We start from the raw sequence: 19,736 nt of genomic DNA on the forward strand, positions 1-19,736 counted from the left end.
GGATGAAGCAATGGTAAAAATTTGCAAATCATAGCAACTGTTGTAGTTGACGGACAGTGGTGGGGATCGGCCACTCTGTCGCAATGGAGGTTTTGGCAGGATCCATGGTGACCCCATGAGGACTGATCTTGAAACTCAAAAACGTGGTGTGGATTGCATGGAAAGTGCACTTCTCCAAGTTTAACATTAAGAGCAGCATGCGTACCTCCAGAGGCGGTGGAGTCTGAAAGGAGTGTGGGGGCTGTGCATGCTGCCGGCGCTCCTGGCTCCTGGCTCAGTTATGTGCCCTATGTTATGTGCTGGCAGAGAGGTGAGCAGACATACTTTGTCACTTGGGGTGCAGCAGGTAAGCAATGAAGGAAAGTGATTGTGAACAGGCACGTATGTGAGCGCAGGCTTGTTCAGGCTGCTGCTCCACGACAGGAGAGATGCACAGGGCAGAGGAGGAGACTGGGTCTACCTTGGCATAGATGTAGAAGAAGGCAGCAGGCTGAGGAACAGTTGAGTGGAATTTAGGCAATTGGTCAGCAACATGAGAATCAAGGGCAAGGACAATCCAAAAAGAAAGAATCAAAGGCAATTGGTAGGCCTGAGGTTATTTCAGTATGACCTTGTCCCATTTGCTTCCCCGTGGTCGGTTGGCCCAGCGGTGGTGTGGCAGCCATTACAAAAGTACATCATAATTAAGTATTTTTGTTCTGATTTAAAAATGTATTGCAACGATTAACATTTTCATTTTGACTGCCCTACTAATAATATATCAAGTATTAATGCAACTCTTCCTATCCTATGTTATTAACAAGAACAATTCAGGTTCTGTGTGTTCTGTTGAAAGTGAACTCACCGCCACTGGCTCCAGACTTCAAATCATTCTTAATCACAAACACAATCTCCGCTCCCTTCACCAGACTCATAGTGTTTCAAACGTGTGCCAAGTGGCACAGTTCTGCCAATGGGGGAAATAACAAATGTTAGAGTGGCACTCATCTTTTCCATTAGCACAAGTTTTTCTCTCAATAAGGAAACCACATGGGCCACATAGATTTGTTTTTGGCAGTAGCTCATTTGTTACTCACCGCCAAACTGTGTTTTACTGATAAGTGTCACCATTTTAAAAATTATTATAGCTTGATCAAGGTGATTGTTCGAAATGATTAATTACAGCCGATACCAACACTAATTCTAAAGAGCCATTCATTAACAAAAAATATGCTTTAAACATTGTGAAAATTAGATTAATAAGTAGTATTAATTATTTATATACATCTATTGGCAGGCCAGAGTCCCATCCCTGCCCAATCTTAACAATGTTTGTTTCTTTTTCTGATATATCTTCTGTAAGATTAGAATTTACTATATACTGCCATCTAGTGACCTTCACAATATGCTCAAGTTTGTCTGACCCTTTTTGACCTGGCATTAGTTCTGTGATTGCTTTAATACTAGAACTAATGGCTGTTAATTAGTTTAAATGAGCTTGGCTGTAATTTCAACATTACACAAAACTTAAATTCTGGTTCTCTCACAAGGTCAAGATTGTGGGACATTTACAGCACAATACACCTTGTGTTGTATTCTTTATGATATTTATGTATTTTTTACCTAGTATTTTGTCTTTTTTGCTATTACTCTCATTCAATCCTTTCTAATATAGGCTTTTCATAAAATGTTCTTCATAAATCACATCTGACAGCTCCACATAAACCAGCCTGCTGAATAGGGCTTTAACCTCCTCTCAGGCTATATCTGCCAGTCATGACTGGGGTTCCAATATGTTATAATGGTTTCTTTTGATCCTCAATGAAAAATCATTTTACGACTTGGCCATGAAGGTTGATGGAGGTGCACATGTAGCAGATTGAAGTCTGGAATTAAAGAGACACGAAGCTTTACACATTTTCCTTTTCAATGGTACATTACCCATGGCTCCACTGGTTAATCTAATAAGAAATAAAAACACAACCTTTCCTTTTGCCTGCCGTAAAGGAAAAAACATCTTATCAGGAAACACTGCACGGTCCCTGCTAAAGAGCCTTTTTTCATGCCATTGCATGCAAATGAGAGGCTGCGCTCCCAGTGGATGAATGAGCTCTTTGAGCCACTCTGAGCTTCAGGTCGACACGTTTTCACAACTCCTTCAAACTTGCATGGCAAACTTTAACCTCTGCCTTCACAGCGGGACCTGTTTACTTAAGGCCTTGGATGCAGTCTATGGTCTGGAGGAAGCATTGGTCCAGAACGAGGGAATACCTTGGAGGAGAAGGATGGAGAAAGGACCCATTCAAACCTGGAATGACAAATAGGTCAGGCTGTTTACGTACGCTATGTTGACACAAGTTTGTGTTTGACTTGGTTGGCCATTGCGAGGCACTTTTGGAATAAATCTATGTCTTTCTCAGCAGTTGGCCCTTGTAAGACAATGGTAATCTGTTTTTTGTAAAATCTAAATTATTTTGAAGCAATGATGTCCTTAATTATATGGTCAATCAGAAATTGACACCTGTTTAGGGGAAACGTGTTCAGGTTATGGCTGTACCTGAAAAATGTAGGCCTGTGGGCCACAAAGAACAGGGGTGGGTACCCATGATTCTTATTAATGTGAAGAACTCCTGGCAGCACTGGTTGCAGCAGAGCATAGCGAGAACAAGAACCGACTTTGTGAAGCTACCGTTCAAACCACTCTGAGCTCTAGAGCCGAGTGAACAAGTAGGATAAATCGCCTGCTTTAAAGGCACTAGCCACCCATGAAATGCTGAGGATTTCATCTGGACATCATCCAGGGCATACTGGTTGGGTTATTTATTTGACATTGTCTACCAGGACACTCGAACACTCCAGGCCATCACATTTTGTCTGCTGACAGACTGTTTGAATCCACACTTGGAATGAGGACATGAGGTGTAGAACTTGCTCATACTGCCTGTCAAGGATGTGCCTCTTGCAGCCTGTGATGATTTTTGTCATACCCTTGCTGTAAGGGCATTTTGAATTCTGAGCACACTGGCTCTGCGTGGATGATTTATTTTCAGTGCCACTGTCTTCATTTGAATGTGCACAGTAAGACTTTTCTGCTTTTGAGATGTGACATTTGATAAAGAATATGGTAGTATCAAAATGGAGGGAAGTACAGCATGCAGAGAACAATTACAATAAAAAAATAAATGACAACATAAATATATAGTAATATATTATTAATAGTGCTGGCAATCAATTTCAAAAGTTTAACAAATTAATTCAAGTTTAACAAATGAATCAGAATCAGAATCGTATTTATTGGTCAAGTAAGTGCAAGCACATACAAGGAATTTGATTCCGGTAGATGGTGAATCTCAAGTACAGAGTAGAAAAAAAAAAGATAAATTCTTAAGACTAAAGCTTGTATTAATGGTTTTAAAACTATGACACAAAGGTGCATTAAAGACATACTACAAGCCATCTGTGCCATTTGAATCATCCCTATGATAATACCTGGCTAGGATGGATTTTGCATTCTTGTCATAGGTCAGGCAGACATAAATAAACACAGTTTTGGTAATTGTAATCATGTGACAAATGTCAATTTCGACAGCCATTATTAATATATAACATATAAACTCACACCTTTTATATTTTAGGCATATTATATTACTGAAGTAATCCAAATGTAGATGGTTACAAATTCAGAACTGTCTATTTGGATTGACAGCTTATTTACTGTATAAAAGAAGAATTTTGACTCTTCTTGAACGGATTTATCTTTCATTTTCCCTCTCTTATCAGCTCCGGTCATTCCCCTACCAAATACACTCCCCACCTTCATCTATCCTTGATGTGCTCAACACAAGTGTCTTTCTGTAAAGCCCTATTTTCCATGTGCAAGGCTTCTCTGTGATATTTTTGTCTTGTGGCAGCCTTTTCACTTGCTGTGGCCCCGAGGCTTGCCAGTGTCCCCTGGAGGCGTGGAGAAGAAGAAATAGTGGCATTTTTCAGCCAGCCACAGAGCCTCAGCCACGGGTTTAAATTAAGCGTGGTGGAACAGCACGGGAACTGCGAATGAGGGGGGAACGTGCTGAAATCCCTTTGGCCGCATCAGAAGAACATGACTTGTGTACAGGAGTATGAATGGGGAGGCTGATCCAGTGGGTTCCAGTGCTTCTGCAATGTAGCGAGTGCATTTTGTTGGGCTCCGGGGGAAAAGGCAGAGAATAAAGTGCAAACTTGTGTAGTATGTGAAGCCTCATTGAAATTATTGATTTAAAATTGTAGTTTCATAAGGCTCGGATGATTTTAATTGCAAAGTGCATCGTTTTTAATATTATTACATGATGGTTTTATGAATAATGAAATAAGAATTTTAATTCAGTCTTTAACATTTCAGCGTATTTTGCTCATTTGTGTGCAGAATTAGACCAAATATACTGTCCCAGAGTTTTCATGTCACAGGGCAGATTAACAAATACAGCATTAGCCAAAACTATGCTTCTCTTGGCCTTAACAGTCCTGTGGATGCCAGTGAAGTTAAATAGTGATGAAGCCATGTGAATTCATGTCAAATTGGTTAAGAAATGTTTTGCTCTAAACAGAAACATATTGTAATTCATTTCATTTTTATTCAGAACCAGTCAAAATTACACAGAAATTTGGTTAACATCATTGTTTTTAAAAGTATTACCTAAAGAACAGCACACAGCATTGGCAAAACATATATTTTCCATGCAAAAAAACTAATCAAATATACAAAAAATGCATTAGCAGGCATTAATAATGACATTGTGTTTATTAGAAAGAAACTCTGTGCTTGAGCGACTGTTTTTTGTTATCGTGGATGGATGAAAAACCTGTAATTAGTACTGCCTAAAACTGTGGACTGTAAAATTTGCAAAAATTTGTGGACAGTAAAAATATAGATATATTGCAAATTGTATATGCTGTGGAGATTTGTATAGATATATATACAAATCTCCACAGCATAGAGGCCAACTTGAGTGCTATTTGCTGACCACATGTCTTTAACTATCATTCCACCTTAAAAACCTGCAAAATCCTGACAAGCATTTTCTATATGCCGGACGTCTGAATGAAAGATGTTAATGAATAATCAATACATTTTCAGCTCAATTATTATCATTTATGAGCAACTCATAAAAAAATAAAGAAAGTGAATATTGAAGACTATTCTTATCATTTTTCTTTATGTGTATCTTGTGCAGTATCGAGCTGTGTATACATCATCTCTGTGTTAGTTTATGTACATATTTTGACAGGGACACTGTCTAAACATACTGATAAGAGTCACCAGCTCATATCCAGTTGAAAAGTATTTCTAGTTTGTTGGAATAATCCCCTTTGTGTTCCAGCTCTCAGCGGAGGAGGATCTGCTTGACATTTGGATCCTCATTCAGTTTGTGCTGGGGATCTCGCACACTCCCACATTTCAGCAGGGTTTGTTTTCAAAGAAAGCAAAATCTTTTAACAATCCAACTAGTGTAAGCAATATATCCCAATTCTAGTCTATTCTAGTCTGCGCCGCTATGAGCCTGAGATGGAGGTTTCAGACATCAAAGAAGTCATGACTGTTCACCATCTCTGTGACATTTCCCATTCATTCAGATGTAAGAAACGTAGCATGACTAATGCTCTATCTCACTGCCAGGGCAGGTACAATCAAACAGGTAATTGATGTTTGCTGCACTGAAAACGGTAGGCAGACACTGATAATGACATTGTGTTCATTAGAAAGAAGCTCTGCTTGTGCGGCAGTCAGCCTTCATTATCGTGGAGGGAAGAGGAGGCTGTCGGATGCAGGGACATCTCCTGCTTTGTGTTTTGCTTGTGTTGTTGCAGACCCTGCAGGAAGACTTGCTTGACCTGGTCCATCATGTCACTGTAAATCAGGAGGTCCTGCTTCTTGGCTTCCAGGGTACTCTTCAAAGTGGCCCTCAAGGCCTCCGTCTCGTGTTGCTTTGCAGAAAGTCTGTTGGCCCAAAACAGATGCAGCTAAGTAACAGTCTGTAATATACAAACATATTTAAATCTAATTATTTAAATCATAGTTAAATCCAGCCCTCAGATCAGTTCGTTTGCTAGAATAACCTGGTAAGTAGACAAGAAGTGAAAGTGCAGAAAGTTCTCCACGTATCTCTGTAACTGGATTTATATGGGTTAATCCATGTTTTATGGTATCTTATGACGCAGAATGTAATGAAGATTAGGCCAAATATGTACAAAGTGAGAGGAACCAAAGCAGCTGCCCAGCATTCTGCAGCAGCATCCAGTATCCTCTGATACGTGTTTAGTTGTTTGGGGGCTTATCCTACAGTAAGATACAGTAACCACTCCTGTCTCACCCGCACATATATTTCGGCATCTGTTCCTCCACATTTCTTACCAGTGGACATTACAAATATTAAGGCTTACAACCACAGACACTACCAAACCAAACGTACAGATTTAGGAATATTGATAGGCACATTAGTGAAAGTGGCATTTGTGAACATTATAGCATTACAAAAATATACCCCTAATATGACAAGCATATAGCCCTAATATACCCCTAATATGACAATCCCTTCAGATGAAGAAAGTATATGTGGAATCCAGGGTTTCAATTTTACGAGAACGGCGGAGTGAAAGAGAAATTTATATTGACCTGCTCTTAACATTCAAATGGTTCTCATGTGATACGACTGTATTATGCTGAGGAGATATTACAGCTTTCTCTCAAAATGTGGTAGTTCACACAGTCCATAACATGAAAATCTACTCATACATTTATAAAAACACGAGGACAAAATCCTACTTTGCATTCAGCTCATGCACTTGGGCAACGTAGCCTAAGTCTAGGGCTCTTGTGGGGGACAGACGTTTCTCACTCACGCTGTTGGAGGAAGCACCTGAGAAGGAAATATTTGAAACAAGAAATAAATTCTTACATTCACTATGAATGCTTAACTATATTCACATATATCTACAAGCACTGCAAACATGCATATGTGAACAAACTGAAATCTACCAGCGACTCCCCTACTCTGTTGACCTGCTGTCTTTCCCAGATCCAGTTTTGTTTTCTCCAGCTGCTGTTCTAGAAACACAGTCCGACGGCGTTCTTCATGGAACCTGAGATCTATGTCCATACACTTCTGCTTGGCCTCCTCCTCCCTGTCCGAGAATGCAGATCTCATTAGCAAGACCTGACAAACCTTGTTTTTTGTACTTCCATTAAATACCTCAATATAAACTATTCAGAAGATTTTGTCCCCCTTGAGAGCCATTTTAAATAAGAGATTTAATTTCCTGATACTATGCAGAGCATGGGGCATTAAGAGAAGAGAAAGTACAGGCAAACAGAGGAGAAAGGGGAGGAGATGGATACAGATTTGTGACATTGACAATAAATTAGTTCAATTTTCCAGGAAGCGGGGAGTTTGAAATCTCATGACTATGCAGTCAACCCTTCATCTTTTTTTATGAGAACATCAAGTTCACTTGTGGATTTCAGAAATAATTAAATTAACAAAATATACTGATAACTAGTCCTTTCTTGTTTCTTTCTGTAAATACAGAAGACATGTTGTGGCTTTTGTGAACACTCCCCTTCTGCTACACCTGAAAAATACAACTTTATGGTTTCAGCCTCAATGCAGAGATTGCATTGAGAAAGTCCGCTACTTCCCTCTGTTAATTTCCCTCTGTCTGCCACTGAGCGGTTTCCTGCCATACCTGGTCTGCTGCAACTTGGCCAGCTCCATAAGCCGATCCCTCTCCACACTGGCAGCCTGGTAGAGGGTCTTATACTCTGTGCACTGGGCCAGCAAAGACAAAGAGCTGGTGGATGTCTGGAGTCCCCTTTTAAAATTCAGAAGACAGGACTGTATTAATTTTGGACCAGTGTAGTGCCTCCGAAGCCTGCTGCTTTTACTGCTCATGTGTTTCTGAAGAATCACTGAATTAAATAGTTCCGATTATAAAAATATTCAGATATATCATTTTATGTTTGCATTTCATTCATTCATTCTAAAACACACAGAACCTCTGGAATCTCCTGCCAGTCCCTACTTTGATGCTGGTGATTGTTATGACAGAAGATATATGCTGGGGAGGTTGCACAGCGGCCTTTTTTTTCAATTATCTCAGCAGCAGAAGCTCAACTTGCAGACTTTTATATCTAACATTTACTATTGACAGACTGGCAAAACACCATAGATTTAGAACCCTGGCTTTGAAACGCTGCCTTATTGAACTCCTTTGGGTCCACAAAACACTTACTTTAAGACTTCATACAAAAGAAGCAGAATCTGAGACACATTCAATAGAAGCTGAAAGAGAACCTTGCATTTTTATATGGATTGCCCAGTTTTGAGTCTTCATTTCAACATAGCTGCACTGTTAAATCTGTGCTCATTATTTCAAACTAGGTGCATGGGTTTAATTCTTCAGCACTAAAAATATCACTGACCTTTCCAAAATTGTAATTCAGAATGGGATCCGGAAAGACATCTGAACAGAGCAAAACCACTAGTCAAAATGAACTGCAGCGCTGTATACCATAGTTTCCTTTCTAAGAGTCACTCTCATGACAAGTTTTGAGCCAGGGTATAAGAACTGACACTTTCACAGTTGATATGAAATGGATGATCCAATAACCGACCTTATTTCACTGCTGCCCTCTACTGGCAGAGTGGCTGCAGACGCTACCAGCTGATGTCCAAGTTTGCTGAAATAAAGGGACATTTAAACAATTAAAACAATAATAATTTATGGTTTTCATGGGTGCCTATTGCTCACCAAGGGTTAAAAGCAGAGGAAACATTTCATTGTGTGTACCATATGCTGTGCTGCTGTGTATCACAATGACACTTCACTTCACTTATTGTCATACAAATCATGATACACATTATTTTCCAAATATGCACAGAAAGCACAGAAACACAATGAAAACCGTCTTCTGCATTTGACCCATCGCCCACAGTGGGCAGCCACCTGTGGGGACGCAGGGATCTCAGTGGCACTGCAACCCTTTGATTATGAGTCTGCTTCCTTACCAGCTATGCCACCACAGTTGCAATTTATGTAAATACATGCCTAAAGTTTGTATTACTTTATTCTCAGAACATTAATGTGACAATTTATCAAATCTAATTAATGACACAGTCATGCCCATGTCACAATGGCCATGTCATAATGCCCATGTCATGTCAAACTAAGTATCACTGTTTAGAGCAAGAATAACACTGCTTTGTGCAAGCCTTCTGGGTAAAGATCAAACCTTCATTGAAATGCTGCTATGTATGATATATGCTGGTGGTAGTAGCCTATGAACCAGAAGACCCAGGTTCAAATCCCACTTACTACCATTGTGTCCTTGAGCAAGACACTTAACTCTAAGTTGCTCCAGGGGGGCCTGTCCCTGTAACTACTGATTGTAAGTCGCTCTGGATAAGGGCGTCTAATAAATGCTGCAAATGTAAATATATGTATGATATAACTGCATGAACAATAAACCAACAAACGTTTCATTAGATAAGTTCACCCACCGAGCAGAAGCTGATCGCCTCTCTTCTCTTGCAGTCATAGGCTTGGAACTGCTAACTTCAGCCTTGAAGTCTGGGTCTTTATTCTGCAAGGCATGAAAAGAGGCACTAAAATATAGTCATACTGATAATATATTATCAGTGGGTTGTATAGATTTTTTTTTATAATAAATTTAAGTTTTATAATTTCTAACCGTTAAGACCAATTGAAGCATGTGTCTGAGAATCCTTTGGTGACATTGTGCTGGTGATTTCTTGACCTACCTTTAGGGCCAGCTGCTGGATTTCCCACTCCAGTTCCTTGACTTTGGCCTCCCTCTCAGAAATAATGTGCTGGAGCTGCTGGATAAGGGAGCTGTGTCTGTGCGCCTCGCTATGTAGCTGCATCCCCAGGCTCTGCTGGCTCTCATCACGCTGCTCATCCTGCTGGCGTAACCGGCCCAATGCTGCCTGCAACTGCGCATGCTGCTTCTGCCAAAGGTAGGAAGGAGCAGAGAGAACTGTCACTCTCTGGGCATTGCCTCATCTAGGATTCTTCTTCCTTTTCCTCAATTGTTTGTCACTGCAATGTGCAATTACAGACGCAGGCATACAGGTTATGTAAGGTTATGCTTAAAAGTTTTAATGTTTAATCAAACACCTTCCATTAAGAATATGTTATTACCCATGATATTAAAAATATTGGTTGAAACATAGTTTTGACAAATCTTTAAATCCAGAGAAATTAATTGGATGAAAAATCCTGGCAGAAGCAATGTTTTGGAATTCAAAGGATCCTAATTCCTTGTTCATTTTTGCTTTTGATTTATGCCTTTTAATCAAACTGCACTAAAAATATATTATTCAAGTCACAAAGGATACATATCCTAAAACAGAATGATTGAATGAATGAATGAGGCATGAATAAATTAATTTTGTTTTATACAGTGTACTTTTGACCTTATTTGGCTGTTTTGGCTGAAAATGAAGATGGCGTTTCTCTGAATATTACATAGTGGAAAACACTCTACAATACCTGATCCTCCATCATCCAACAGAGCAGTTAGAAATGGGTTCATGATTCAGTAAGGACCCTCTCACCAGCAGGGCATCCACCAGTTCATCGTCATGTTTGCCCTTCTCCAGCAGGGTGGAGATCTGGCTCTTGAGGGACTTCACCTCCACGCTCAGCACTCTGTTCCTGGCCTTTGAGGCCTCCAGCTTGTTTTTCATGTCTGCTTGGTCTCTGAGGAGCACTTCATAGTCCTCAGTGATCTTCTGCCAAGCCCACATAAGAAAGTAGCTGGAACATGTTCACTCGCTAGACACCACTGCTGCAGATGGTGATGGTTAAACTTTTTATGACAAACACACATTACTGGCCATTATACCCAAAGCGTCAGGGAACATATGAATTAAGCACAGACTGTAATAAAACATTTACAGAAAACAGATTTTTTTTTTATTTGATGCATAAATACTTTTACTTGTGTTGACTACTCTAAGAAAAATGTTCATTCGAGATATATATATATATATATATTACATTAAAAATAGCATCTTTTGCACCCACTATACCTCCAAGGCCTTTTTCCGATCCTTCTCTAGGGCACGAATGTAGCTCAGGTTTCTGTCCTGCAAGCCGTTGTGCAGGCGGACCCCCAGCATTTCCTCCTCCAAGCTCACTTCACTCAACTGCCTCTTCTGAGATGTCTGGCCCAGCTGCTGCTCCAGATCCCGCACCTGCAGAGTCACAGGGACCTGATTCCACATCCTGCAGCCTGAAGTCCTACTGACTTTCATGGCACCAACTCTCATTATTTAGGTAACAGTTACATCCTTCTCATGAAAGAAGAGTTTACTTAGGAACACTTTATTGCTTTAATTTCTGTCTACTGATTGAAATAACAAATCTTGAGCAAATTAAATGACCACAGTGAAGTGCTCCAAATACATTGTCTCGCAACAATTAAAAATCTTAAAGATTCCCTGACGTGAAAACATTGTGATTGGTAATGTTGATGACATAATTTCTGAGAATGCCCCCTCAACTTCTATAGGCCAATCTCCACATCACCCTGCCTCTCTCCTCCTCATTAGCATTTAAAGCTACACACACCGAAATGGCGCGTCCTGAAGAAATCTCATTGTGGGACTGGATCAAAGTGGGTGTAATTCTGCACCATGGCTGAATTTCAGAAAGAGCCTTCAGATATAGAATTAGTGGACAACTAAGACCTATACAAAAGAAGAAAAAATCTTATTATGGGACCTTTAAAAGAAGATCCATCTCTCATATTTTCTATTTTCCTTAAAATAATAGTCAGCACGAATGTAGTTGATTTATAGATTTGTGAACACTGCACTGAAGGAATGCCTTTGGGACAGTCAGGAACCAACTAACACTGAGGCTTCATGGCATTGGAACGTCTAACCAATCAGTTAATGTTGAACAATCAATGGTGCAGAAAAATTGCCTGACTGAAGGGAGCCCCTACTGCACTTCTCGCCCATGGTGTACACACAGCTTGTGCCAATGACAGATCTAAAAAAATATATAAAAAATTATTTTATTTTACTGATTGAAGGAGGGTGTTAACTTCAGAGTATGTTGTATGTAAGCATACAACATATAAATGTTATAATTGGGTTGATATTATTAATTGGGTTATGATCCTCTACTCCCCTAGTTCAGTCTTTATATCAGAAAAATATTTTACATGCATTTCCTTTACATGTATGTAATTTCAAAACTTCAATTCAGTTGCTGGTGATTTCTTTCATAGAGTTTGTAATAAATACAAATCCCTTGTAGCACTGAGTTATTTGGTTTCATTTAAATTCAATGTAGCAGAAGATGAAACAAGTGCTTCACAGGAGAGTGTGAGCCTGATTTAAATATTGCACTGCTTCACCGCTCCTCTAATCTCACAAGTATGCTGGAAAAGTTGATTGGCAGATGGACACAGCTTGAGCTCGAACAATCTCTGACAAATTTCAATTGCTTTGAAAATTACGCTGGCATTGTCAGTTTACATGGATGTGTGTGTGTGTTAACTTTTACTGAAAAACTGACATACAGAAAAAACATGGATACGTTGCTTAAAATACATTAGTTGAAATATTCACATTTTAAACAATACTTTCTCTAAAGAGCTACATTAAAGGTGAAATTTTGAGTTGTAGCTCACTGACTCTGTTCTGTAAGGCCAGTATCTGTTGAGAGCGCCCACGCCAGCTTCCTGGAGTGCTGAGCAGTTGTTGAACGTTAACATCTTCACCCACTTCACTAGCCAGTACCTACAAGAAAAGGTGAGAATAGATGACCTTACTTGGACAGGCTACATATCCATTATGACATAGAACATGGAAATTACTCATATACTGATGTAAATACCCGATAATAACTTTTGTAAATAATAAAAACAACCTTATTAGCTATTTTCAGTTCTTGTTTGAGGGCTTGAATCTGGTTACGATATTCTGTCATTTTTAACTGTGCAGCTGAAAGTTTCTCCTGGAGGGATATCATCATATGGTTGGTCTGTTCGGGAACAAACAAAAAAAAGATATTATTTAAAAGTATAAAAGTATTCCAGAAGACCTCAATTCTGCAATAAAAAAACGTGATTGACACTTTTATATAACATATAAATAAGCCTAATGCATAAGTACAGAGCCACCCTAAGAAAGATAATCACCTCAGGATGCTTCTCCCTAGACCTCAGATCCTGTTTTTTCTCGGTGCTTATCTGAGGCGTAATCAAGGAGGCAGCTTGCAGCTATGTTAGGGTCAAAATATAAGGTTAACCCACTTAAGATCAGTGACTGTAACAATTACATGGAAAAACTGATATTTCGGCTGGTTTATGTCCTGTGTGTTTAGTAATTAAAAAAAAATCACCTCTTTTTCAAGTTCTCTGATTCTGTTGTTCATTTGCTTTACTTTGACCTTCTCATGCTCTATTTCAACAGTTAGTGCCCGATTTCGTTTTGACAGCTCTACTATCTTGGTGGCCGCTGCATCCCCTGCCATACCAGATGTACCTGTGACAGGAGCAATCAAAAAGCAGTGATGTCACATCCTGTTTTTCCTGTATTTATTAAAACGATATTGGTAGTAATACATGCTTCGTCTTGGTGCTTTATGACTTTTTCCACAATGGCAGCCGCTGGCTTTTACCTGCTAGTGCAAGTTTGTCCTCCTCCCGTTTCTTTTTTAGGTCTTTTTCAGTGAGCAGCTTGTGGATTCTTTTTTCATCTCGGAACTCTTTCAGTTGATTTTGCAATTCTTCATTTTGCAGCTCTCTACAAGAAATCAAAGGTTTTTTAATGAACAGTTGGAAAACATGGCAATTAAGGGGGCAAGAACAATTTTAAATAGGCTTGGTAATGTTTGTATGTTACAATAATAACCTTTGGCCCAGATCATCAGATGTATATGAGATTAGCCCTGAGAGATTGAGCTCATCCTGGTCCTGAAGCAGGTCTGCTGGCGAGGAAGCAGGGACACTGTCCAGGTCTCTCTCCTTTGTCCTCTCGTGTCTTCGCTGCAGTCGCTTCACCTGTTGCTCCTGCAGAGCCTGGAACTGTAGCCTCAGATGCTCCTTTAATCCATCATTGTCAGCCTCCATCACCGCTGCTGGAGATCAAAGAGAGAGGAGAGAACAACTGTCCCTTTTAATAACAGGCACCAGCACTGCTGTTACACTAAAGCTGTGTTTTAACACCATAGTGGGGGTTGGTTCATCCAATATTCAAGATAACATCCCCTCAAATATTTTTATTTTTAATATTATAAGCTTGTGGGTGTGACACAAAAGAGAGTTAGTACCATTTACACAAGTATGCAGATGCCTAGTTAACATTAAAACAGTCAACAAACAAAATGTAAAGTAAATTGATGAAGAGTTCATGAAAAGTTTACAATAAGTTAATCGATTAATGAACGCTAGCAACACTAGCACTACTGTGCATCAGGTACGAACCTAAGCGTGCGAAGAATCGAATTTTAAAGGTTTAAAAACGTTTAACATTACATTCGGCAATAAATTATACAGGGCAAGCATCGGGAACTTACCGTCGAAGCTAAATATATAACGCGCGAAATGCGTAAATGTCGACTCGCAGAACCACCTCACTTCTCCCCGGTTTAGCAGAGACAGCACTTCCGGATTCCCGAGACGCCTCGGTTTCTATGCCAACAGTATCCAGGTATCCAGTTTTCAGGATCTACGGTTTATTGTACTTCAGCCCATCTAACGTCAATTCACCAACATTCTCCGTAATATTTGCATGATGATGAGCCAGAGTGTTAATGCAATGCAGATTATCGCTGAATTTCAGTCATTATGGCACAATACAGTACACTCTTTATTACATATTACATGTAACAACAGATTAATGTATACAGGAAAGTTTTTTTCTTTATCAGAGAAGTGCTCAGCTGATAAATAATATTCTGTAATTTCTTTTTAGCAAATTGTGTTAGTAAATAAATGATTTATTGTAAACTGTAAACTCAGTGCAGTGCTTCACCAAAATGACACCTGAGTACTCAAGAGTACCCATTTGTAGAAGAAAAGAGTCTAATTATAGTACCTTGGCCTCCACATTTGTATGCCAGACAGCATACAAATGTTTGGTGTAAGCTGCCGCTGAATGTACCTTTCAGCGGTGGAGGGATCACAGAAATAATCACACAAATCAGTTTCCACAAAGTCCTCCAGAGCATTCCTTCTTTATCAGTTTGAAGAGATTTCCTTTCCTATGAGTTTTCAACACAAAAAATATCCATTGCAGATCCACTCAAGAGGATGTTGCCCCTCCACTCTTGAAATGCATTTCATGTAATCGGACCATTAACACCATTATTACTAGACTGAAGTCATGTACTCCTCCCACACAGAATTCCATGTCAGGAAACAAAAGTAGAATTCTCCATCAGGAAGTAGAAATGACTTTCAGAAAGTCATACAGGCACAGTATTTGTAAAGAGGTAACAATTTCAGAAAAAATAACAACATTACTATATAAATTAGGGCCAGGTCCAAATAAATAAGACAGTACAAAATCAACAGCAACAATGTGCATCATTGTTCACTCTTCAGGGCTTTTTGTTCTGCTGCAGGCTTTAAAACGTAGTCTCTGTACATTGAGCAAATCACACCTGCAAACAGACAAAAAGAAAACACAGTAAGCGGCAGTCGCGTGCGTTTTCAGTCCGAGGAGGGCGACCGCGGTGAGGTGAAGCGTGTTACTCTACCTAGGGTCATCGCTCCCACTACAAAGCCTTGAGCAGCGACCCGCATATGAATCAGGTGCACAGACATCTTGGTGTTTCCCCGGCTCTTCAGTCTGTACAGCCCGTAGCCCACAATGGCGCAGAATCCAGCCATTCCTGTAAAAGGAGAATAGAAGGTGACCTCCTACATGAACGTGAAGCTGGGATTTTATTAAAGTGGTGGGGAAACGTGCTGCTACCTGCAGGAACAAATGGGTTTTCCTTCGCCTTGCGCAGGAACTTGGACTCATGCTCGTCATACTCGGCTACAGACATCTTGGCTGAAATGTTCCAAATACATGGCAATATTTTACACGCCGACATTATGTGAGTACCAAGATGTTAAAGGTCTTTTTTTATTAATATAGAAACGACGGCTTTTGGTAAAACTTTCTGAGCTCTAAGCACAGTATATGCAGTAACACCGTTAACTTTCAGCAACCTCTGAAGGTCACGTGAATGCTTCTCTTCTGCACTAAAACACGCCGTACGCCGCCTCTCCATAAGTCTAAATACCTCAGACAAAGCTGGACACTCACCGACCCTGAGCACGTCGTAAAACGCAGACGATTTACCCGGTTCCGCACCGTACGTCCCCTTCCGTCCGCCCGTTCATAAAACGATGACACCGGTCCCGTGCCATGAGGCGCTCGTGACGTCACAGGCAAATACGTCAGTGTGACGTGGCGGCTGCTGGTTGGTTGGCGGCCCTTCGCGTTTCACCCCGTCGCCGCGACGGCGCGGCACATTTTTTTCGTTCGGTGTGCTCCAGCACCTTCAGGGCTGTAGTTTCTGTACTTTTATATGCTTGATGTAGTTCGGAGGTTGGATTCCACTTGAACTCAGATACCCACAATTCCGAACGAAGGGGCACGAGCGCGCCGGGCTCTGCTGTGTCACGCTCACGTCACTGGGACGAAATGTTCCCGGAACACCCGCACCAGCACATATTCCTATATCAATTAATTCAGTCATGCACTCAAATTTACTTTCATTCTTACTTAAAAAAAATAATTCACCCCAGAACGTATGGGTTTATATATAAAATATGTTTTTTAAGAAGATATAAAAGATATATATATAAAAATAGATCTGACTTTTTTCCCTTTAAATTCTAAACTTACACTGCACAAGAAATCAGCCTTGTTCCAATTAATAAATCATAACTTTAAACATCTCAAATAACTGCTATATTTATTTTAATCATAAGGTTAGCATAAGAAACAACAACACAAAGTATATGTACATGGCAGTACACATAATTGGTGTCTTTTGTGTTTTCATTATATGTTGTTTATCACAAAAACAATTTTTATTATTTATTATTGTACATATACATATCTGTATAATGGATATAATTTCCTTCAAATATTTTTTATAATAAATACATTTTATTTAGTATCTTGTATGTAATACCACGAATCCATTAAACAATTCCTTCATACCTCATACCTTATAATATATAAATCTTTGCACATGATGGAGTTGACATAACAAATTCTAAGAAGGTTGTGTCCCTATTCTAATTGACTTAACAATTGAAGACAACGTTTCTAATTTCAAGTTCTGGTTCTCATGGGCCAACAGCAGTATGACAAAATCATGGGGAAAAAATACAACAATGAACCATATCTGCAGTGTGAGCAGATTCTAAGCATTCTGGTCAAGGCATCTGTATTGTATTAATACTGCGTGTAAGCTGCTTTCATAATTATTATAATTTCAGGTTCACGAGGTCGAGACGTGGGATGCCACTAGGAGGCGATATGGTTCCATGTCCAGAATTGGTCCACCAAACAAGTTCTCCCAGATAAACAGAAACATGTTGGGTATCATTTTGTCAAACTTGTGTACTGCAGAAAAAAAACGGGTGAAGGATCATTCCAACTATATTGTTATTTACCAAATTTTGACGTTTAATAATGCCACCACCATCGTTACAACTACAGCTTCAGGGATCTTCAAATGGACCAGTAACATCATTGTGGACACGTAATCTAGACCTTGACACTGACTACATCCTGGACTCCTCCAACCCTACAACTGTAGGACTTATTATTATATCATCCCCAACCCTGCACTGACACCATTTGCAGGCTCACTCTACCCTGGAAGGGGGTCCCTCTCTGTATCACTCCTTTCTAAGGTTTCTTCCTTTTTTTCTCTCTCTCTCCTAGAGTTTTTTGTGTGGAGTTTTTCCTTGTGTGCAGAAGGGTCAAGTGTGGGGGTGTCAACTGTAGGGCCTGTCAAAGCCCATTGAGACATACTGTACGTGATTTTCGGCTATATAAGAAATAAATGTTGTTGGTGTTGTTCTGTTTTGGGGCCCTACATCTAGGGTGCACTAAGGGCATTTTGGCTGTGTTTGCACATATGGTGTATCATTTTACTGCAGACAAGCGATTAATAATAAAACATGTAACACAATAAGGGGATAAACCGGATTTTTTTTAGATATGTGTGATTTTTACTGTATAAGCTATCTTCTGTATTTGTGAAGTGAATACAGGTTCCATGGAGATACATTTATGTGAAAAGTAATCTCATAACGGCTTGGTAATTTAATTAAAATAAGTAGTTAAGTAGTTTAATGAAGATTACCGAAGCAAGAAATTGATCTTTTGGACAATGTAGGTGATGGCAGAGGAAAGACAATTAGATCCCATCCCGCCTGTTTATAATTCATTCAGTTTATCAGTTTAAATAATTCAAAATATTTTTTATTCAGGCTTTTTTAATGCTTTTGTATTTTTGACAAATAAAAGTCTTGAATGTTAGAGAACAAAAAAAATCAGATGCCAGGATCTGAGTGCTCCAAACCCTGCATTGTGTTAAGGGACGCTGAAGGTTCATTTCATTCAGCTACGTGGTGTGACATGGTTGTTTAAATGACCTCAGAGACAGGTAGTTGGTAAGCGTGGTCTGTTGTCACAGGGGAAACAAACTGTCTAAACTACACTTGTAAAATAAAAACCTGTAAATCTACACTGTGGCATGTGTAGTGCGAACTGAATGTGTTGATTTACATTTTTTTATTACGTAAGATTATTTTTGACATAAAAGTATCTATAGAGTTCTGGCAGTATGTTGTGCTCAGTATTTACAACAGATTGATGCACGTTGCACAATAGATGTTTTCAAAGGTCAAGCTGGAGGACACAGGTGCAAACATGCTGGAATTGTTCCAGGGTATGGGGGAGGAGGATCAAGACCATTTTGGCTGAGCTGAGGATGACAGCATGGTTTTAATGTTGTGACTTTTTGGTTGTGCAGTCAGCAGTGGCAATGAGCGCGAAGTTGGGTAGGTGAAGGTTGGTACACAGAACATTGAAGTCAGCAAGAGGGTAATCGAAAAGGTGAGAGTTGAATACGAGAAGTTGGGTTAAAGATTGTGAAATCCTTTATGCACAAGGCAGGTTAAAGAGTGCGTAGCAATGTCATGAGGCACAGGCAATGAACCAGCGGATTCCGGTCTTCCTCGGTGGCTTCATGTCTTGCCATGGTCGCAAGCGCAGATGAATGGGATCCGTGACAGGACACCCCGCTCACAGGCCCTGGCTCTGGATGGGCCAGCAGCAGTCAGATAGTCTTGGATGAGGGTCAGTAGCATGTGGGTTGATGCCAGGGTGGCAGAGGCTCCCTGGGAGGTGGGGTGTATGGGGATATCTTCCACAGCAGGATATCATGGAAGACCAAACTGACTCACAGGGACCATGGGATGGATGATCCGGGATGGCAACGGATCCGGAGCAAGCGGGTGCAGACGAGAGGTGAGGAAGTGCTTGAGACGACTGACATGGACGGCAGGGTGGACACGGATGGATGGACAGAGCTGGAGATGACCAGTTTGAGCCAGCTGAGGATTCAGAATGGCCCAATGACCTAGGCGGGCAACTTGCAAGACTTGGTGTGCAGATGGAGATCTTGGGTGGAGAGCCACACTTGCTGACCCACCCTAAAGCCCA

The 19,736-nt window shown here is 40.1% G+C and overlaps 2 protein-coding genes and 1 long non-coding RNA gene across 7 annotated transcripts; 1 reads left to right on the top strand and 2 right to left on the bottom strand.

Moving 5' to 3' along the window:
* Positions 1–2,119: 2,119 nt before the first annotated feature.
* LOC114788963 (uncharacterized) lies at positions 2,120–13,256 on the top strand. The gene is made up of 3 exons (XR_003749598.1): positions 2,120–2,303; positions 9,780–9,989; positions 11,097–13,256. It is a non-coding gene; the product is annotated as an uncharacterized LOC114788963 (long non-coding RNA).
* On the bottom strand, positions 4,629–14,747 carry ccdc13 (coiled-coil domain containing 13). 5 transcript variants are annotated; one of them, XM_028977952.1, is made up of 16 exons: positions 14,569–14,747; positions 13,905–14,130; positions 13,672–13,796; positions 13,393–13,535; positions 13,190–13,270; positions 12,919–13,032; positions 12,684–12,788; positions 11,067–11,231; positions 10,590–10,766; positions 9,774–9,974; positions 9,513–9,595; positions 8,627–8,692; positions 7,699–7,824; positions 6,992–7,137; positions 6,779–6,872; positions 4,629–5,953 (listed from the first exon to the last, which is right to left on the bottom strand). In XM_028977952.1, exons 2-16 carry the CDS (start codon positions 14,120–14,122, stop codon positions 5,740–5,742), a joined length of 2,058 nt encoding a protein of 685 aa, XP_028833785.1. In that variant the 5' UTR covers positions 14,123–14,130; positions 14,569–14,747; the 3' UTR covers positions 4,629–5,739. The 5 variants fall into 5 exon arrangements, 4 of the variants coding, with proteins under 4 accessions (XP_028833785.1, XP_028833786.1, XP_028833784.1 ...); XM_028977953.1 differs by having other exon boundaries at positions 7,016–7,137; positions 9,774–9,980; XM_028977951.1 differs by having other exon boundaries at positions 9,774–9,980.
* Positions 14,748–14,848: 101 nt separating this feature from the next.
* On the bottom strand, positions 14,849–16,429 carry higd1a (HIG1 hypoxia inducible domain family, member 1A). The gene is made up of 4 exons (XM_028977955.1): positions 16,311–16,429; positions 15,972–16,052; positions 15,754–15,888; positions 14,849–15,657 (listed from the first exon to the last, which is right to left on the bottom strand). Exons 2-4 carry the CDS (start codon positions 16,045–16,047, stop codon positions 15,581–15,583), a joined length of 288 nt encoding a protein of 95 aa, XP_028833788.1. The 5' UTR covers positions 16,048–16,052; positions 16,311–16,429; the 3' UTR covers positions 14,849–15,580.
* Positions 16,430–19,736: the final 3,307 nt, after the last annotated feature.

This window comes from Denticeps clupeoides, chromosome 4, assembly GCF_900700375.1.
Source record: "Denticeps clupeoides chromosome 4, fDenClu1.1, whole genome shotgun sequence".
NCBI lineage: Eukaryota > Metazoa > Chordata > Actinopteri > Clupeiformes > Denticipitidae > Denticeps > Denticeps clupeoides.